The sequence below is a fragment of the Onychomys torridus genome, chromosome 19 (assembly GCF_903995425.1).
Source record: "Onychomys torridus chromosome 19, mOncTor1.1, whole genome shotgun sequence".
NCBI classification, from domain to species: Eukaryota; Metazoa; Chordata; class Mammalia; order Rodentia; family Cricetidae; genus Onychomys; species Onychomys torridus.
In genome coordinates, this window is record NC_050461.1 from 43,166,186 (window position 1) to 43,189,163 (window position 22,978).

Genomic DNA, 22,978 nt, shown 5'->3' on the forward strand with positions numbered 1-22,978 from the left:
TCTCCTGATTGTTCAACTATACAGAACACAGAGTTTGACCATCTTGCTAATTCAAGAAGACAGAATCAGAGTTTGGGAAAGCCAGGAGAACCACGATTTGCAGTACAGAGAAGCAAGGCGATGGATTTCTGCAGGAAACAAATAAATAGTCCCAGAAATTAGCACAGACATTCCCTTGAGTATTTGAACATCCGTCTACACATGAGCAGAGTAGAATCCAAAGAGTCTAGGAAAAGGGCAAAGCCTAGGGAAGTGAATTCTCAGAGCTGACACAGAGCCAAGAAATGTCCCAGTTTCTACTAGCCAGAATGGAGATGTCTTGTTGAACATACACACAATTGAATAAAGAACTAGAATAATCAGAATTTATTAGTGAGGCTGAACAGTTCCTAAAACAGACCATTTCAGATGTGCATATAGCAAATGTGCCCAACCTGCAGCCCACAGGCTACATCCATCCTAAGATAGCTGTGAATGTGGCCCAATACATTTGTAGATGAAAGATAACATCACAGTGTCAAAAGATTGGATATTCCCCACCAAAGGTTCAAAGGGGACAAAACTTGACTGTAACAAACTGCCTGCCAGACAAAGTCTGGAAACTAATGAAAGAGGGAGAGAGGAAATGCAGCATCTTTTGCCTTCATGAGCATCATGCCCGCATCTGGTCCATACTCTTTAGACACTATGGGAAATTTGGATAACCTAACACATTATTAGGATGAACATCAAATGATGTTGTTTCTGACGTCTTGGCCTAAGAAGCCTAGCTCCAGGTCCAGTCACTCATCCATATCAAGAGAAAACTATCTAAAATATACAAAATGAAAAAGCATGGGTCCAACCTATGGAGACAGCCAGCCACAATTCTTGGTCTGTCTCCATCTTCCCACAGCACTGTTTCAATAAATTTAAAGGATAAAAAAAACTTTTTCAGGGAAAAATATATCATCATTTTTTTATTTTTAAAAGTAACTAATAAATGTTAAATAAAGAAAAAGTTATATTTTGTTTAGTATTATTACAGGGTCTCACTATGTAGCTCTGATTGTCCTGGAACTTGCACTATAGACCAGGCTGGCTTCAAAATCATGGAGATCCACCTGCTTCTGCCTCCCGAGTGTTGGGATTAAAGGTGTGTGACAGCACGCCTTGTTTAAATTCTTATTCCTTAATAATGGTACAAAAATAATGTAGTCAATTCATTGTATAAAAGTTCTACCAAAAGGCTTCCAAACTCAGGATGGAATGAGTTGATGTCCACTCCTGATCTCTAAGATCATTGGGTTTTCAAACCTTCCTCAGGCTCCTTTTAGCAGGTGGGAGATTTTTCAAGATTATGGTGAAGACAAGTCCTGAAACAGGAGATTGTCTGGGGTGCCAACTTCCAAGCACCTTCCTAAGAACCTTCATGTACTGTATAAGCATCTTTCTATATTAATTGTTATGTTATATTTTCCTTCCATGTCTTCTCTAACAGATTTTAAGCAAAATAAAAGCTAAAATTGTAGCTATACCTGATGGCTCACATCTGTAATCTCAGCATTTCAAAATCTGGAAGGCTGGACCAGAAGAAGAGCCAAGAAAACAATGCACACTTTCCTGTCTTGCAGGTCATCCGGAAAGGAGAAGTGAGCTGCTGCTGGATCTGCACAGCCTGCAAAGAAAATGAATTTGTGCAAGATGAGTTCACCTGCAGAGCCTGTGACCTGGGGTGGTGGCCCAATGCAGAGCTGACAGGTAGGAGCAGCCTCACTTGTAAGTCCGGTGCCTAATTATTGCCCTTTTTTGTTTGTTTCTTTGCTTGATTGGTTTGGTTTTTCAAGACAGAGTTTCTCTGTGTAGCCTTGGCTGTCCTGGAACTCAGTCTGTAGACCAGGCTGAACTCAAACTCAGAGATCTACCTGCCTCTGCTTCCCAAGTGCTGAAATTAAGGTGTGCATCACCACACTCTCGTGATATTACTCAACAATTAGTTCCTGTCTTTTCCTTACTGCCTTTGGGTACACACTTTGTGCCCCACAGCACATACAAGCCTCTTGAAGTTTTCATGGTCTACATTGAAAAGAAAGTGCATGTCCATCTGAACACAAGTGAGTTGATATGTGGTAGGATATTCTGCTACAGAGATGTTTTCTTTTTAAAATTTTACTGGAAGGCATGTAAAGCCCTCTGAATTTATAATTCCTACCATTTCTGCAACATCTGCTGTGTGTGTGTGTGTGTGTGTGTGTGTGTGTGTGTGTGTGTGTGTGTCTGTTTGTGTTATGTGTATCCATCTTGACATTGTTCTCTTGGCTGTTTCCTTGGTCCAGTCTTCCAGATATTGAAATGCTGGGATTACTTGTATGAGCCACCAGGCCTAGCTACAATCTTAGCTTTTATTTTGCTTATTATCTGTCAGAGAAAACATAGAAGGAAAATATAACACAACAATCAATATAAAAAAAGATACTTCATGCAGTACATGAAGGTTCTTAGACAAACAAGATGAAAAAAAAATGCTAACGAGGGGAGCACGGGAAAGCTGAAAGTTTATAACAGACATGGGCAAATCCAGGAATAATTTCATGGGTTCGGTTGTTGGACACCACAAGTGTTGAGAAGTGAGACTGGGTAGGATACTGATGGTGGTTGCTGGGATTTCTCCCAGCCCTTGTCTGTGCTTAGCTGTTGGCTTTTAATGCAGGAGAACCACTGGAGAGTTTTGAGGTAGAGAATGACATCATGATACCTTTTTGCAGATAGATGAATCTGAGGGCAATGTGGAATGCAGACAAGCCTGGAAACAGCCATGAGGGAACGGCCCCTTTGGTCTCAAGAAGCATTTCAAAGGTTGTAGATTAGAGCATCTGAGAGAGAAGGAAGGCGGGTAATTGGATGTAAGAAACTATTTTGGAATCAATGGAGCTGAGATGTACTGATCATTATTTATATCTATATCCATCTATCTGTCTATCTATCTATCTATCTATCTATCTATCTATCTATCTGTCTATACTGATATATATATATATATATATGTGTATACATATATATATACACACACACATATATATATACCAGTATATATGTTGTATAAGTTTCCCAAAAGCAATATTCATATACACAAATTTTGTTTTTCTTAGCCGCTGGTATAAGCTCTCAGGAGAGAAACATTTCAAAAATACTTCACATAATTTTAAAGTCTAGAGTTCTAGGAACCTTGGCCTGTGAATAAATATAGACTTGCTACACTAACCCTTCATCTCAGAGAGAGTAGAAGAAACCTAGAGGCACAAAGCCATATGCGCAAGGTCAAGGCAACCTGGATCCCAAGACTCCCTTTGGATGCCTTTGAAAATCTTCAGAAAAGGTGATAATGATGTTGGTTGATTGCTTTTTTCTTGAACCCAAAGAAAACTGTGAAAGTAAAACACATGGCTTTCTCTAGATATAGTTTTTAAAATGGTTAGATCAGTAGAACTAGGTCACACAGCTAAAATTATACCTAAATGGCACAACCTTGTGAAATGTTAGCCTTGTTATAGTCAAATCTAAAGGAGGATCGGAAATCACCTGGTGAAGACCCTTTGCAAAAAAAAAAAGAAAAAGAAAAAAGAAAATTAGATGGGAATATGGTATTTTGGTTAGATTGAAATATGGTACTTTTTTTCTTTTTTCTTTTCTTTTTTTTTTTTTTTTTTTTGAGACAGGGTTTCTGTGTATATCCCTAGCTGTTCTGGAACTCACTTTGTAGACCAGGCTTGCCTCAAACTCAGAAATCAGCCTGCCTCTGCCTCCCAATTGCTGGGATCAAAGGTGCGCACCACCACTGCCTGGCTGGAATATGGTATTTTTGAGGGTACCAACCACATTAACCACTCTCACACTTGCTTCTTTTTTTTTTTTTCTTGATTCTCTAAGCTAAAAGCTAGTTTGAAAGTTCTCATACATCTAAAAGTTATCCAGCAAGTACCCACCTTCAGACTCTTACCCTGCACTTCTAGAGTGAGACCCAGTATATCAGGACATGGTAAATGCCCATGCTCATGCAGGCAAACTTAATTAAATGCAGCACGTCACACACACAACACCATATCAAAGGAGGGGGTTGAGGAAGGAGACAAGATGAAAGGATATAAGAGAAAAATTAAGGACATTTTGATCAAAGAGACATAGAATTATAAAAGGATAGTTTTATAACTTTTATTTGTACTTATTTTATGCTGTGTTTAATCTGGTGCCTTAAGTTTCTGCTTCTCCAGTGTCTTCCCAGATGTCCTTTTCTTCTTCAAAGCCTCCGTTTCCTTATGTTCAGCAGCACATCCTGGGTACTTTCTTCACCTGGATAAATTCAAGGACTAGAGAACCTACATCCAAACTCTAGTTCAGTATTACTCATCATATTTTAGTATGTGCAGCTGGAATCAGAGTAGTTTTGAGGGCCACTGATCCTGTGTCCAGCCCTGAAATTTGGCTTAAACATACCCACTGACTGTGCATTAAACAGATGGAGCAATTCACGCTGCTCCTTTAAAGGGCCATCTGTCAAATATTTTCAAATATTTTCAAATATTTCTTTTTAGATATATACCCGCATGGCCTAGTTTCATGGATGTCCTTAAGGTGAATGTGAATATTGGGTTTGAATGATGTTTTTAAGGCTTTCTAGATCAAGAGAGTACTGAGTTTCTTTTATAGGTGGCTTACAGAAAGGAAAAAAAAAGAATATACATTAAAGAGAGGGTGACTTTTTACTAACCAGTGCTGAAAAGATTGAAGCTTGACTCTATCATTCATTTTGAGCGGAAATGACCCAAAGTGGATCAAAGTCCTAAGTATAAGATCTTACATAATGAGGCTTCTAGAAGAAAGCACAGGTGAGGAAACACTTCAACATGCTGGCTGGTGCAGGCTAAGAATTTTTGGATAATTTCTCCAAAGCATTAACATCAAGAGCAGAAACGGACAAGGTAGATAATGTCCATTTCAGAAGCTAATGTGCAACATTGAAAACAGTAAGTTAAGGGGAAGAGAAAGCCCAAAGGGAAAGTGAGGGACTAGTTTCATACTACCCACCTGGATATACAGAACATACAAGTAAATCTTGAGTCTTTTTTCTCTCACCAACCTAGGGTCAAAGCTTCCTAATCACTTGTCAACTCTGAATCTCAACTTTGTCCCTTGTCAGGTAAAAATAATTAAACTGCATCCATGCTTGAAGAACTACTTCCTATCCTACCCATTGAGAAATACTGCCCTCAGGCTCAGAGCCTGGTGCCTGGGACATAATGGCTGTGTTATAATCTGTGTATGTTCAGTTTAGAGAATTAGAAGATTAACGCAGTTGTCAATAGAAAGCTACCTTGTGAATCCACCTACACCCACGCCCACGCCCAGGGTCCATGCACTGGATGGCTTACAAATGGTTTTCCAGTCTTCGTTTGGACTCAGGCCTCCCCTGTCACTGGCATGCCTCTCTTCAGTTTTCTTCTCTTTCATAGCTGGTAATTCTTGCACAGCCTCTTTTCTCTGATGAGCAGGTCCCTCAAAGAGCCATTATGTTTGAGAGCTGGAGCTGACCTAGCAGCAAGTCTCCTCTTTGAGCTATTTGGATGCGATCTCAGCTGACTATACAAGGATCGAGTACAGAAGCACTTCTTGGGCTGTTCTTAGCAGCCAGACATTCTAGCTTTGAGACACAAGAGCTGTTTTCTTCTCTGCATTCTTTTGAGCTTCCCCCAGCCTTTTCTACTGTTCTATTTTCACATGAAAACAAACTTCTACCTCAACCTTAAAATGCATTTTCAAGGGCTGCCACGGTGCCTCTGTAGGTTAAGGTGACTGCTGCAAAACCCGCTGACCTGAGTTCAATGCCTGGGACTCACAGAAAGGAAAGAAGACTTCTGCAAGCTGTCTTCCAATCTTCACCTGTACCTCATGGTGCATATGAGCACACATGGACACACGCACACACACACACACACACACACACACACACACACACACACACACTGAATTTAATACGTACATTAAAAAAGAAAGGTCTAGTATATTGTGATACTTTCTGATAGTTCTTAGAGACCTAATCATATTGTACTTCCCTTGTAGAGCTCTGACTACATAGCCCAGGCTGGCCTTAAAATAAAGATCCTCCCACCTCAGCCTCCCACAGGAGTTCTGCGATTCTAGGGGTCTACCACCTCTCCCAGCTGTCACAATGGAACTCAGTCACATATTTAATTCTTTGGATTCTCCCACTGTGAGTATATTATCTACCTATTGTCAAATGACTCTTCCTATTAATTAGGACTTCATCTTGACAGAGCAGGGAAGAAATCTCCATGACCATAAATTAGATGAACACCAGTGCAACTGCTTTTCTAAAGACTGACTGTGTTAAATGTGACCTATGGTGCACATAAAGGTTACCTTTACATTCAAATGAGTTGAGCCATGTAGCAGCTCATGCTGCCTCTCTCCACCAGCTAGCTACTTTTCATATATATGTGTGTGTATATATATACATATATATACATATATATGTATATATATACACACACATATATATATATACATATGTACTTTTTTGCAAATATTATCCTCAATATCTTCAGAACATACATCTCTCATACTTATTTGTACTTATGTGTTAATGACACCTATTATTTCAGCATTTCTATTAGTTGCAAGCATGAGCAGAAAATTAGATCCTATTTGTCACTTACTTGGTGCCATGTCAAGCACAGAGCAAGGGCACAGCACATGGCAATGTGTTTTTGGTGTTGCTATGGTAGCAGCGTTTGTGAAAAGAAAAACTCCCCACTGGTAGAGAATACCAAAATTCAGTAGTAATATTTTGAAGCGTGAAGACAGTGCCTTTTAGTGGGCGTTTTGTTTTGATGGATTTTTTTTAACATAAAATTTCTGTTAAAGTGAAAAAAAATTTTTTTCTCTGAGAAATGATGGTTGTTGCTGAAGATAAGATTTGTAAAAACATACTGAAATCACCCTTAAAGGTAGCTATTGTCTACATTGATGGCCGAGAGTCTCATTAGTGAAAATGACTACTTACAAGTGACTTGAGTTTTCATTGAATGTTTTTTCTGGATCTGAGAAGACACTGGTGAATCCTTGGAGGAAGTGCATTTGGAAGCGACTGGGCTCTTTGTACTTTCTTCTGGGGTTTGTACATTTTAATTCTGTCCATAAATTTCATGCTTCAATTCTTGTGATTCATAAACATGGTTCTTTCCCACAATGATATAGGACTTGACAGTGATTTAATAATTCATGGACCAATTAAAAGTGATGCAATAATGTTTATTTGTTCTAAAATATCAAATAGTATAAGGACCCCTCAAAAAGGCAGCCTGTACTGAATTTGTCATTAAAAAGCAGAAACATTAACTAACTTTAGTTATTTTCTTCATTGTGCCAATCACCACAGCCTCCACACTATTATCTATTTATTTAATTCTCCAATATACTTTAGCAACCATTTTGCACCCAGAGATTTTTGAAGAAACTGAGACAATCACATAAGAAGCATCATATGAGAATAGATATGTAAACAGTGAACTAAATTCCACAGCATGACCCTGTGTACTGTGTCATATAAACACAGGGCAAGAAGCAAATTTTGTTTCTTGGAAGAAAAAAGCCTTCATAGAATGAATGTTTAAGCTATACATTGAGTTATAAGTAGAAATTTACTTTGTCGGTAACTGATAATACAGAAATACACTGAGGAAAGCATTTTTGTAATGTTACCATGACATAGTGTTATAAATGTTATGATTTCCCCTAAGATAATTAGGGTAAAATAATTATCACCTCTATTTCTTGATCCATGTTAAATATGACTTGACCTACTTAGAAAGAAATATGATATTCCATTTTAGCCTCCTAATGCATTTGGATATTATAAACTACGAAATATCTGGTTCACAGATGAAAAATGGCCTCTGGTCCTTGGATTAGAGTTATTACCACTTGCCTGAGTTTGCTGAGTAATCTGTAGCCTGCTTGAAGGCTAACTTGTATAATGCCTCTGGTTTTCTGAATGGCTGGCCATGGACATTTGCCAAGCTGCCCATTTTCAGAGCTCTGGACGTTGTCCAAGTAACTCTTTTTAAATCTTCTTTTGCAAGTGGGGGTCAAGTATGTGTGGATCACTACAACGCCATCCACTATGGGAGACAGCCCATCTTCCAGCCTGGAGATGCCCTCACCCAGGATTTTCATAACTCTGACGCCTCAGAACAGGAACATAATCTCACTAACATTATGTGTATGACTGACTTGGACATTAGAGCCAATTTCCTCAAGATGGCAAATCTAATGCTTCTCAAATTTAAGATGTCTGAAACAGGGGAAAGTAAAGGGGGGATGCCAATCTTTAAGAAGGCATCTATTCAAGGCACCAATTATTCCTAATCTCCAGGAGATGGGGGCTTGACATTCAAGAGCCCGACTTCCTCATATGAAAAGAGTCTAGCATCTTGCTGGTAGGGAAAGTGATCATGGTAGAACGGCAAGCCTGTTCTTAGGGATTATTATTTTTTTATGATAAACTGCCCCCTATTACTGCACAAGAATACCTGGTCTTCTGCTAGGACAAAGACATTTTCCTTTAAATGTATGCAGTGCATTATCCAGGATAGTTGTGCAGGTCGATTTGGACAATTTTATGGCCTCTTGTGGAGACGACCCTATTTGTCTTTGACTTTTGACAATGTTACATGAGCTGGGATTTGTAAGATGCAAACTTTGAAATTTCCCCGGTGACAGCCAGTGAAACCCATCAGAGAAAGGGCTGGCTGATATTTCTGCCTTGAGCCATCTCAAAACTGTCATTCATTAGACAGATCTCAGCAGTGCACACTCTGGATGGAATGTATCTGGGGATGAATAAGAGCTTGCACCTGGATCTCTCTTGATGTGGTAGTGCTGACATGCCGTCTGTCTTTTGCTGCAGTATGCATTTTGCTTTTAAATGAAGACATCACATGAATGTATTTTGTGAGCTGAATTTTATCAGATATGTGAACTCATGCAATCTTTGCCTGCCCATGTGAAATGTGTTAGAAAAATGACAGTGACTTGCCTGTGTATTGTTTCTCAAATGATCTGAACTAACAAAATTGCTGACTATCATTAAGTTATTGAATTAGAGATGTCGACTGACTAGAAAAGCCTTAGTACCAAAATCCTATTATGGGCAAGAGAAACAGTAACGACAGAGTCATATTTGCATAACTTCAAATTAGTAAAGAAAACTGTATATGAATAAGCAGAGTATACAAAATATGACATATACAAAAATCTTTAGAATTCGTGTTAAAGTTGTTCTTTGACAGTGTCATATATCTATATGTAATGCAGTCTAGTGACTCTCTTCCTCTCTCATCTACTTCTTGGCCCTGTCCACCCTCCTGCAAATCCCCCTCTCAAGTTAGTTTTTGCTTGCTTGTTTTGTGATTCACTAAGCTTTAACAGAGCTGTGTGTATGGCTGTGGGTTTAGAACTATTCATTGGAGCCAGGTTGGGCTCATAGTGGGTATCCAGTGTAGACCATAATTCCCCCTCTTCCAGTAAGCCAAGATGTCAGCGGAGAAGGTAGGACCCCATGAGCCTCATCTCCTATGATTAGCTGCTGAAAAGGTCAGTCTTGTGCAGGCCCAGTGCAGGTAGCCACTGCTATTGTGTGTTCACATGTGCCACAGCTACATCATGGCTCCAAGAGGGCATTTCACAGCTCTTCTCTGTATCTTTTGACTCTTGAATTCTTCCCACCCTCTTTTCTACCACATTCACCAAACCTTAGTGGGGATTTTATAAATGTCTTCCTTAGGGCTGAGTCTTCAACTATCACTTATTCTCAGCTCCCTGAGCAGCCTCGAGTCTCCTCATTCACTGCAGTCAAGGCTGAGACTGGTACCTGTCTGTAGGTACAGACATAAATATTTAGACGGTGGTTTGACACTATGCCCATTTAGCTGAGCAATAGCAACATGATCCCCTCTAGAGACTTTGCCTTTCCCAGCCGTGTGCTTTTGACAGTATCACAGTATCAGACATGGATTGTGTACTGCAGAGCTTGTCTCGAATCCAATCAGAGAGCAGTTGTTACCCCCTAACATTGGTACCACTATCAATAATCTTGCAATGTAGTTTTCTCTGAGGATTTTGGTGTAGAAGCTTACCAAGATGGACATTTTGCTTCTAGGCTTTCTACAGCTGGGTTTTTTAAATTTATGAATCAGTTAAATATCCAGTAATGTTAAGGTTCCATCTTACTTCCCAGAGGGTTGAGAATAATGAAGACGGCATTGTAAAGTATAAATTCATGATACTTCATGACCATTGTGTTGAATGTTTCCTCATACCATTGAATCATAAATCAGAATGTTCTAGCTAATAAATACAAAAAGTTAATCATATTTTTACCATCATAAGGATTTTATCATATTAACAGGGAATATTATATCAGGCTTTCTTTTGGGCCACTAATAAGTTCCCAATTCATGACACAGGGACTTATTCGTTATGAATACTCAGCCTTATCTTATGCTTGTCCCATTAGCTCTTGTAACTTATTTTAACTTGTTTCTCTTCATCTGTGCTTTGTCTTGGGACTTTTTTCCTTTCTTTCATTCTGTATGTCCTATTCTGTGTCTGGCTGGCTGGTGGCTGCCTGTCTGGCTGGCCCTGGGTATCTCCCTCTCTTTCTCCTCTGTTCTCTCTTCTCTTTCTCTCTTAAACCTAAATTCCTTTTCCTACTTATTCTTTCTGCCTGCCAGCCCCATCTGTCCCTCTCCTACTTAGCTATTGGCTGTTCAGCTTTTATTAGACCAATCAGGTGCCTTAGGCAGGCAAGGTGAAATAGCAACACATCTTCACATAATAAACAAATGCAGCAAAAACAAATGCAACACATCTTCAACTACTTAAAGCATTATTCCACGACATAAACAAATGTAACACATATTTACAGAGTTAAAGTAATATTCCATAACAGAATATGTTAGTCTTTTCTGAAAAACACATAATTTAAGATAATTCATATTTGTAAATAGTAGAAGGTACAGCTGTGTGTATGTAATCCACTAGAAACTCCCAAAGGATTTTTTAAATTTCAGTGTCCAGCTTTTACATTTGTGGATTAATGTAAATAATAAATTAAGCATGAATTTGCTACATCTTTACTATCTTGTGAAAGAAGATTGCATTTAATCTTGTGATCAATTTATCTCTCCTAATAAATGATTTCATTTATTCATGAGGAGTTTATCTAAGATTCACAAGGTAGCCTATATAGTGCTACTAGATAACCTTTATGTTATTTCCAGGATTATTACTATGAATCTTACATATTCACTCTGAGATTTTTTTTTTTCAAGAATGTATTCTTGCTCATTTTTGTAGATCTGTGACTGAATGTTTAAGCTTTTCTGTGGATTTCCTATTATGAAAAAATAATTTTGTTTTATGTGAGATTCTTGGTAAGGACTTTTTATCAGAATGTTCTTTTCATATCACATGATTATCTATGAAAAACATCTTTCTAACATACTTTATAGTATTCATGTTTTCATATTAGGTTCTTTACTTTGAACCAACTTTTATGACAGCCATTATTTTAGGTAACATTAAGAAATCAACTGATATTCCTGTTTATTTTTAGATTCTATTTAAGGACTCAAAATAAATGTTTCTGGGGCTGGATGTAGCTTAATGGTCGAGTACTTGATGGGGATGCAAGAGTCCTATGTTTGATCCTCTGTTCCATCTCAAATAGTTTCTATGAATGCTGAATAAGAATGAAAGAATTATTCTGAATGTGTATCAGCCATTAGTGGATATCTCACTCCTTTTTATTTTAGCAACTCTGTGGACCACAGACGATGCCAAATTTCAGTTACTATAAAAACTTGGATTGAGACACAATGTTTATAGTATGGACTAGACTTCTTATTGTTCATCAACCCTAAAAGATTCCCTTTTTATTTTTAATATAGCACACATAGAAAGACAGCAAGTCAAGGTCTAGTACTTCAAGTTCTTATTGTGAGTCGGAATGTTTTTTGAGGTCAACATAACACTGAGATTCTGCTTCATCAATTAAGATTTTTAAAGTTACTCTGTTGTGAATATCACAGGGCAGAAAAATGGGAGGAGAGTAGTAATAATTTGTAATCAATTAATTAAGTAGCAGAAAATGTTGGGCAGTTTTTGATAGTAAAAGGAATTTAATATGTATGGATACATTAAATTGCATGATATAACATAAGACAAAAGGTGCTTGGGCTAATTTGGTTTATGACTATAATTGCATTAAGGCAAGCATGTAAGTGTAGGCTACAGAATTAAGAAACCAGGCTTAGTATGTGAGGTAATTGTCTCTTGTTATATAACAAATCAATCTAGTAGCTTAAAGCAGCATATATAGTTATCATCTATCAGGTTCTGTGGGTTGAGAACCTGGGCACAGTTTTAATTGGTTCTCTGCTTTGGGGGCCATCTTTCACAAGAATAGGAATAATATCTCTAATGTGATGTTAAGAGAAAGTTACACTTCTAAACTTTGGTCTGTGGTTGTTTTCAGGACATGAATCCCATAGGCTATTGGGATGAAGATCTCCATATTGTATATGTGGTTGTGTAAAATATATCTTCAGTTCTTTGTCCTACGGACCACAATAATATGAGAGGTTAGCTTACCCAGGTCAGCAGGAATGTTGGCTAGCAAGACAGAAGCTGCCATTTATGTAATATAATCTTAGAAGTGACATCTCATAAACTTTCCTATATCCTGTGAATTAGAAGCAAGACACAGACACTGCTCATATTGAAGATCAGGGGTTGCATAATGATATAAATATAAAGGGTAAGAATTACTAGAGACCTTTTTAGAAGCCTCCTACTGAAGTGGGCATTAGCTCTATATGTACCTGTGTTGACTATTTGCCTAGAGTAAAGTGTAGCCTTCTCATCCGAAGAGTCCTTTGGAGAATCCAGGTCCTGTGGTGGTCTACATTTATATGCAAAGTTCTGGCCCTTGTTTCTGTGTAGTGTGCTTTCTACAGTGATTCTGGGGTAATAGCTATTTCTGGAATTACATACAATGTGTCAGCATTCTCATGTCTAGGGCAGTTCTGATTTGACCATGTTCAGGAAATACAGTGCATCTTAACTGAAAACTGATCACAGCTACTAAATTTGTAGGGTTTTGCCCCAGAACATAAAAAGATACTCTCATACCAAGAGTCTCGAAGTATAGTTATGTGTTGGGACAAAGGGTTGTTTTCCCTATCAAAATGACTTTGCTAATCCAAGGTATCTAATGTTTCATTAAGGTGAAATAGTTTAAAGAACTGCCCCTCTTAGGAGTTTGAAGAGAGAGCTCTTGAGGGGTGGTGTCTCTCGAGAGTGAAATTCATTCAATGGAATTGGGATACTTTTTCTTCCTGATTTTTACCCGTTTAGTTTCTTCTTTCCTTCCTACTCTGGAGTTTAAATTGGACTTGAACTAAGAACAGGCCTCCAGTGTCCTCCTCTCAGGTACTGAAGTTAAAGATATAATTCACCATATATGATAGTTCTGTTGGTCACTAGCCTAATAATTTCTAAACTTTAGTACCCAGGGATGACTTATATCATGCTGTCTCCCACATACATGTCTCCATCTGGTTTTGATAAGCAAACTTTCTTATAATTCAACAGAGAAAAAAAACTACAAATCAAAACAAGACACCACACTCAAAAAAACACATGCAATTAAGACTATAAATGTAAATAGACAATAGCAAAGGCAATAAACAGCAGAGAAGTAAGCGGATATATAGAATGTTATTTTATAAATTGTGTAAATGTATAGCAGTGTTTGTTGTCTCTAAGAATCCTTATGTCTAATTATAAAATGGTATGCCCTAAAACCAAAGTTTGAAATACTTAATATAAAGATAGATATACTTGCTTTATTTGAACACCTAAATTTGGATCTTATACAAAGACACACACAATTATGTATTCTAGGAATATGAAATAAAAACAATAACAAAATCTTAGAAGAAAAATTTCATATTTAAAACACTGTTGGGTCTGACTCACATACAGTATGTGAAAATGGCAGCTTGAGCCTTCAAGTTGATCCTTGGTGGGGGGCGGTCAAGAAATTTGATGAACATAAGATAGGGAAAAGACTCAGTGAGTTAACCTATTGGTCAGCTACAGTGTTTGGGCAAATGAAGATCTTCAAAGTGACTTTGATGAAATTTCTAAAGACACGAAAAATGGAAAACCCAAAGATATTGAGCTAGTCATCCTTGTCTATCAGCTCCACATCCTGCATCCCGCATTCTCTGCAGAGAAAGCATGAGGCAAGGACATTCCATTGTGACTAGTATACTGTTAGCTCTTTAGTGGGTACAGGTGCCAGTTCTATGGGACTACAGTGGTTATATACATCATCAACATATACAGGCATTTTCCTCATTATTTCTTAAACAATATAGCACAATAACTACTTATATAACATTTATATTGCACTGGGTATTATAAGCAGTATAGACATGATCTAAAGCACATATGGGGGTGTTGGCAGGTTACATACAAATATGCCCAACTCTGTAAGGGACTAGAGTATCCACATACTTGGTGCTATTGACAGGTACTACAACCACATAGTTGTACACAAATGTCATCTCAGTCAAAGGACTTGAGCATCTCCAAGATTTGATATCAGTTTGGGAAAGGAAGCAATTCCTCATGGATACTGAGAACCAACTGTATGTGAACTAGAAAAATGAAAAGACAGAAAATAAATTTCCTGCTGACTACATACTACAAGAGATGGCTACCCCTGAGAGATAAATTTCTCCTGACATGACATGCACAAGTTCTGTGGATGTTTAGAGAAGTATGTGAGGTTCAGAGATTGATGAGCTTCCAGAGTATAAACTGGTTGACACCTGTAGAAGTAGGTAGTCATGTGTGAGGGCAGTTGATTGATTGACACACCTGTATTGATGTGAATGTTTCCCAGATCATCAGAAGTGAGGGCTAACACTCAATGGTTGGTGGACAAAAACTTGTCCACTGGGGTGGGTTGGTGCTGAAGGATTGAACAGAGGTAAAATTGGCTCTTCTGGTCCCTTGTGTGGTGTGTGTGGGGTCCTCTTCTAGGGCTATAGGACAGAGACTCTTTCTCTGGATTCATTAAAATAATTCCAACATGACAGTTTGGGAAAATACTAGTCTATACCAAACACAGGACTGTTGGGAAGGAATTGTCTCCTGAGAAATTCCTTAGAAATACAATACCCACAGAGATGAGTGGAGAGAGCTTTCATTCTATTAACTCAAGACCCCGACTGCCAGTCTTGGAGCATGCATGGGAGTTTAAGTAATACAAAAATGTGTGGTTAAACAAAAGAATGTGAATTTTTCTACAAAATTCAAATTACATATATATATATTACTCTGCTAAAAGTTGTCTATGATCCCTATGTGCTTATGGAGAAGGGCTGCATAAAATAAAAATAATTCTTAGTTTCTTTCTTATTAGCATATTCCATTTTTACTTTCTTCCTTTTTAAAAAATAAATGTAGAATTAAATTTCACCAATGCAGTGACAACCGCTTACAGTGCTGGGGAAAAGATACTTTGCAAGTTCACGAAGGTCTTGTCAGGCTGTAATGAGATTAAGTCTGGAGATGTGGTTATCCAGGAAAGGCGATGGAGTGTCTCTGAGTAACATGGAGGAATTACCTCACAGCACAAACCACGTGGTTATAGCTGTGCTTCCAGTAGCTGGCATGCACCGGTGCAGTCGCTCAACCGAAATCCGAGACTCATATTAAAATCATTTTTCTCCTTGCAGGCTGTGAGCCCATTCCTGTCCGTTACCTCGAGTGGAGTGACATAGAATCTATCATAGCCATCGCCTTTTCTTGCCTGGGCATCCTTGTGACTCTATTTGTCACCCTCATCTTTGTGCTGTACCGAGACACACCGGTGGTCAAATCCTCCAGCAGAGAGCTCTGCTATATCATCCTGGCTGGCATTTTCCTCGGCTACGTGTGCCCTTTCACCCTTATCGCCAAACCTACCACCACATCGTGCTACCTCCAGCGCCTCCTGGTCGGCCTCTCTTCCGCCATGTGCTACTCCGCTTTAGTGACCAAAACCAATCGCATTGCACGCATCCTGGCCGGCAGCAAGAAGAAGATCTGTACCCGGAAACCTAGGTTCATGAGCGCTTGGGCCCAGGTGATCATTGCCTCCATTCTGATTAGTGTCCAGCTGACACTAGTGGTGACCTTGATCATCATGGAGCCTCCCATGCCCATTTTGTCCTACCCGAGTATCAAGGAAGTCTACCTTATCTGCAATACCAGCAACCTGGGTGTAGTGGCCCCGGTGGGCTACAATGGACTCCTCATCATGAGCTGTACCTACTATGCCTTCAAGACCCGCAACGTGCCCGCCAACTTCAATGAGGCTAAATACATCGCCTTCACTATGTATACTACCTGCATCATCTGGCTGGCTTTCGTGCCCATTTACTTTGGGAGCAACTACAAGATCATCACTACCTGCTTCGCCGTGAGCCTCAGTGTGACGGTGGCCCTGGGGTGCATGTTCACTCCCAAGATGTACATCATTATTGCCAAGCCCGAGAGGAATGTCCGTAGTGCCTTCACCACCTCTGATGTAGTCCGCATGCACGTTGGTGATGGCAAGCTGCCCTGCCGCTCCAACACCTTCCTCAACATTTTCCGGAGAAAGAAGCCAGGGGCAGGAAATGCCAAGTGAGTTGTCTGATCTGGGGTTCTCAGTCTCTCTGTCTCTCTGTTGCTCTCTCACACCCCCTCCTTCTGCCTCATTCCCTCCCTTTTTTTAGCCTCTCTCTGTCTAAACTTTATCGTTTTCCTTCACTTCCTCAAAGTTTTTCAAATCTCACTGTTGGAATAGGGATATAAACGTAAAAGAGCTCTTTGTTTCTCATTGCTTTGAAAACAGCAAGAATCACGGAGCAACGCTGTCCAAAGTGTAGCGTGTTTTGTTTTTTTGTTTTCTTTTCTAGAGGCTCAAATTGCAGTTCTGTCAGGAAAGTCTTTCCTGTTATGTCGGTTCCCAGTCTATGGAGAATAAATACAGTCTGGTCCCGGGTCAGAGACGTGAACACTAGTTCTAAGTGAAAGTTTAGACTGTGGTCGAAAATGACATCCGATTTATTTTTATTCTGAAACCACAGGTTTTGCAATCTGGCCAGGGTGAAGGATAAGACGCTAAGCACCCCAGGGAGAGTGCCAATTCAAAACTGGATTGCAGTGGAGCATCAAGCGTATCCTGTTATGATGTCCCTGAAGCATCTGCTTTATCCTAGATCTCTTATTTATTAAACTTTAACACATATTGTAATGAACATGTTACACAATGCTGCACATGAATTGGGTTGTCTCTTCTTCGTGGTCATGACAAGAATAGTTTTTTAGTCACAAATCAAAACATAAATAAGGAGCCCTAAACTTGAACCTCAAAATCCAAATGATTTACATTCTAAGTCTGGGTAATAAAGTTTCCATAAGAAATATTTTTCAGCCGGGTGGTGGTGGCGCATGCCTATAATCCCAGCACTCGGGAGGCAGAGGCAGGCAGATCTCTGTGAATTCGAGACCAGCCTGGTCTACAGAGTGAGTTCCAGGAAAGGCGCAAAGCTACACAGAGAAACCCTGTCTAGACAAAACAAAAACAAAACAACAAAACAAAACAAAACAAAACAAAAAATAAATATTTTTCTATATTTTCCCTGTTTCTATTAAAATGTTGTACATACCATTTTGTTGAGACTCATGAAAATATATTTCATACAGTAATTATAATTTTTTTAAAAATGTCTTGGGCAGGACAGTGGTGGTGCATGCCTTTAATCTCAGCACTCGGGGCAGAGGCAGGTGGATCTATGTGTGTTTGAGGCCAGCTTGTTCAAGAGTGAATTCCAGGACGGCCAGGGTGACAGAGAGATACCCTGATTCAAAACAAAACAAATAAACAAAAAAATCAATCAACCAATCAAACAAACAAACAAAAATGACATGAATGTACCATTATCAGGGTTCAGTTTGCTCTTTGAGATGGCTCCTAAAAATGAATGTTAATAGCAACAGTAACACCATCTATGGCATTTTATAACTATTACATCCATGTAAGTCAACTAGCTGGTAAGAGGGATGGATGCCACTCCACTCCTCCCCCACACCCCACCCTCTCACCCACCCACCCCCACCCGCATCCAGTCGCTAAGAAAATGAAGCTGCTACAAATTTAGGTAAGTTTTAATTGTAAATCCCTTTAGCCTGTTTTTGCCTGAGTCTTAAATCGGTGTAAAATTTATTATCTTAGCACATATCTAAAAATCTACATGCATTAAGTTCTGTATCTTTTAAAGCTACACATGGACATCTTACAGAAACCATAATCTGTGGCAGAATTTAGGGAGTGGGGGAATCTTTAAAATCCATAGTCATTAATTCAAATGAAAATATCCCTAACACTTAGCAGCATTAGAGTGAAGCCAACAATTCGTGCTTATTTCTCATTTCAAGTCCTTTATAAGCTGCGGGTTATAAAAGGTGCCTAGTAATGGTTTTCTTCTCGTCATGATTTTCCTTCTAACCAGTGTCCCATCAATTATGACTTCCAGGTAGTTCTTAGCATAACAGTAAAACTACAGGTCCATTACATGAGCCAAAAAGAAGACCATCAGCTCCAGTAGCCAGCTGTGAAACAGCATCATAGCAATTTCACTACCAGGTGAGAGAAAGCAAAACATCAGGAAAGAAGACATGCTTGGAGCTAGGGAGGTGGCTCAGTGGGTCACAGCACTTACTGTGTAAATGTGAGGGCCTGAGTTAAAAAACCCAGCGTTGGTAAAAAAGACAGGACTGGCTGAGCATCTGCAACCCTAGCACTGTGGGGGATAGAGAAAGGTCTAAGTAAAGGGGGTTGTTAGGGCTTTCTGGCTGCCAGCCTAGCTCCAGCTTCAGTAAGAGATTCCAACAAGGGTATATGGTTTCGAGTACAAGAGCAGGATGGATGGTAAACATCCTTCTCTGCTCTTCTGGTCCCCACATGCTCTCACAGGCATGAGCACCCCCTAATACCCACATTTGCACATGCCAAACACACTCACAGTCACATGTATACAAAGACGCACATACACAGACACACATAGGGGGGGCACTTTAAACTGGAATATTCAAAGGCAATAAGTCATAAAGATTTTATCTTATCATCTACCATCTAGCTCCATATTTCTGCATTTGATTTCTTAAGAAAATTTCATAATTTTTGGTCATGCGTCATCTCTCAAATTCCCATCTGAGAATCTATGGGATTGAGATGTCTCGTGCTGATGTCCAGGTATGTGATTTTTCTGTGGATGGATGGGAATACTGTCCAACAGAACTGTGAGTAATGAATCTTATGCTTGTTTCTGGGTTGCAAAAGGGCTCTTCGACATGATGTGAGTGATGCCTGGCACTTCCTGAGCATCCAGAACCACTGTACGTTTGGACCAGACTCCCACACCCAAACTGCTTTCCCCATAATTTGAGAAGACTTTCCTTTTCCAATTATAAATTTAGAAATTAACTTCATTTGGTATTTTTCATTCAAAGGAAAGTTTCATGTAATCTAAGCTGACTTGGTTGTCCTGGAAGACGTACTTTCACCAGTAAACTAACTATTAGTTATAGATTATCAAAGGACTGTGTTGATACATTTAGTCTCAATTAATAATGATAACTCACAGCTTTCTTAGTACAATTTGTCGCTTCTTCAATATGTTTCATGCAAATGAGCTGACCCCCAGTGGGTAGCCGGGGCTATGTTTCTGTGGAAAACAACAATTTGATTATTCTGTTTTCTCATTTATTCTCCTCTAGCTTCTATTGCAACTCCCTACAAGACTGTAATTTTAAAACATAACAATAACCTCAGTGCCTATGTTTTTGCCTTTTTTATAGCCATTTTTCCTTGGTTTATCTCCAAAGTTACAAAACCATAAACAATCTAATATATTCTGCAGCAAGATAAAAACTGGTAGAGTTTTGAGACTAAAGCCAGGGGTTGAAAACTCTAGCTCATGTGTCACCCAGTGAGTTTATTGCCATTCTGGACGTACAGTTCCCACATTTATGGTGTGCTGAGGGTGTCTAGCAGTCTGTTCAGACACCATAATGATCAGCTTCCACCTGGTCTATAGTTGTTTGGGGTGGGAGGTCACAAGTCCAGACACATTGTGTTAGCAGCCTGTTCCTGCAAATACACAGGGGAGATTGTGGCACATGGTTGATTTTGCCAAATTTATTTAAATACTTTTAATGTTAGTCATAGGAAGGTGTCTGCTAGAACTGACATCATGAATGCTTGCTATGCATTTACTGGGAGAAAACTTGGGAGGGGCTTAACCAATGCATTTGGGATTTGGGGTTAGCTCTTCAATCACATGTCTTTTTTATTTTTGTTTTTGTTACAAGCTTTGAGGCATAGCCCAACTTTAAAAGGCCAACCAAAGTGCATTTACCTTTTATAGCCCCACTTTCCTTAGCTGTGTCCTACAGACTTTTTTAATCAGAAAATATGACGCTCTGAGCTAATACAAAGATATCAGAAATGTCCTCCTTTTTGGCAGTGTGCTTCATAAGGAAGCCATTATTTAAACACAAATCAGGTATGACTTCCTCTTAAAGCAAAAATGATTCGACATAACTTAACTAAGAGTAAAACTCCTAGGTAAATGGCATGTTTATTTAAATACAATTATGCTAATTGCACTGTCAAACTAACATTTCGAGTTATTTTCTAAATAAACTAGAGTTAGCAAACTGTCCTAGGTAGGGTTCCTATTGTGGTAAAATAGTGACCAAAGTTACTTCAGGAGGAAAGGATTTATTTGGCTCACTCACTGCCAATCACCATTGGTGTAAGTCAGGGCCGGAATTCAAGCAGGTCAGGAATCTGAAGGCTACAGAGGGAGCTGCTTACTGGCTTGCTCCCTATGGCTTGCTCAGCCTGCTTTCTTGTAGAACCCAGGACCACCAGCCCAGGGGTGGCCCCACCAACACTGGGATGGGCCCTCTCCCATCAATCCCTAATTAAGAAATGCCCTACAGGCATGCATACAGCCGGGTTTTGTTTTTTTTTTTTTTTTTTTTTTTTTTTTTGTTTTTTTTTTTAAGGCATTTTCTCAACTGAGGCTCCTTCCTCTCTGATGACTATACTTTGTGTCAAGTTAATATAAAACTAGCTAGCACACTAACTTAAGATAAAACGAAGGTCAGTTTGGTAGTTCATGGAGCTGAAATGTTACGTAACAGTCCTCTGAGCTGCTGCCTTCCTAACTGGGCATGAAAGTGAACTATAACCACAAGAAAGTATGGAGTTGATATATGAGTAATATTAGTGCAAACTTTCTTATATGAGCTGATTACTATGCTGCTGCAATGTTTTCTAAGCATTTACATGGTTTGGGGGGGTTTTGTTTTTTTCTGAATTCAATAGTCAACTGCATGGACTAGTACTATGAGAATATCCCTCTACTCACTCCTGTAATGGTTAGTTTTGATTGACAACTTGACATAACATAAAATCCCCCTGGAAGAGAGCCTCAGTGAGGTGTTGTCTTAATTACGTTGGGCTGTGAAAGATTTCCTTGACTGAGTTAATTGAGGTAGGATAACCCACTCTGAGTGTGGACAGCACCATTTCATGGAATAGTCCCTGGATGAGGAGTAAAAGCGTACATGCATTCGTGACATTCTGCTCCAAATTAGGGATATGATGTGGCCAACTCTCTAAAGCTCCTGCATCCCTGACCTCCTCCGTGCTATGATGAGCTGTAACCTGGAACTGAGAGCTGAGATTAACCCTTTCACCTCTGAGCTACTTTGGTCAGGGTTATTTTATCATGGCAACAGAAATGAAAATTAAATAGCTCCCTACTAGGATCTTATTTGTCTTCAGGAATAGGTCATTAAGCCTTCACTTCAGCCATTACCCCTGGGTCAGCGTTTGGTTTCTTTTTCCTACTTTGATTGTGAGTCAACAGACATCAGAATGAAATGGTAGAAGCGTCTCTGCTCTGAGAAAAACACATATCCTATTGTGGCTTATGAGAAAAGGTCTTGATATCCTGAGATTATTTTTGTGGGAGCCCCTACAAGCATCAGGCTAACAGGAAAATGATCCTGGTGAGGTAAGAATGAAACCCGGTTCAGCCTGACTTAGTTAGCCAGTGCTGGGACAGGCTTCTGGAGTCTGACCGCAGGCCATCTATTTCAGCCATGTATAACCATAGCACAATTTTGGAAAAAAAGTTTTCTGATGGCAATTAACTCAGTCCCCTGAGTATAACAAAGCTGAAGACATGTTTAAATTGAAATACTTTATAAAGTGATCTGGCTTCTTTTATAACAGTGGGTAATGTTGACTGTGAAACAGTGTTCAAGATTTAGGATCTAAGGAGAATGACAGAGGTAAACATAATGCCCATGGGAGTCCGGATTGGTCTGGCACGAAGACAACACAGAATTTACTTAGGCTGCTGTAAAGTATAAGTGATGTCACTGGTAAGGATAGGTTTTATGGCCTGGAAGAAATACTGAAGATTTAGTGGGGGAAAGTCTGGGATAAACAAAATAATATTGTGAAGGATAGGGGTGAAGCTTGGCCCTACAGATACCAAATGATCACCAGGCTGTAAACTACATCCTTTCCCAACATTCCAGGAGAAAGACAGACAAATGTCTCCTTCCATTGAAGAGACAAGCCTGTGTGTTTTAACTTTCCTGGCTTCCCCAGTACTTATTTGTGTGCACAAGGACCTCTTACCCACTACATATCTTCCCCTAAATCATACAATGTATAGTTTTTAACATTATTGTAATTTTTAATTTTATTTTATAATAAATGGATAGTTTTATT

General features: G+C 39.2%; 1 protein-coding gene across 3 annotated transcripts in view; it reads left to right on the plus strand.

Annotated features, from left to right (window-relative positions):
• The window catches only part of Grm1 (glutamate metabotropic receptor 1), a 365,396-nt gene that overhangs the window by 316,664 nt on the left and 25,754 nt on the right, over positions 1-22,978 (plus strand). For all 3 annotated transcript variants that reach the window (XM_036168760.1, XM_036168762.1, XM_036168761.1), the window contains 2 exons: positions 1,614-1,740; positions 15,870-16,800. In XM_036168760.1, coding sequence (XP_036024653.1) covers positions 1,614-1,740; positions 15,870-16,800 — 1,058 coding nt within the window. The remainder of the gene's footprint in view (positions 1-1,613; positions 1,741-15,869; positions 16,801-22,978) is intronic.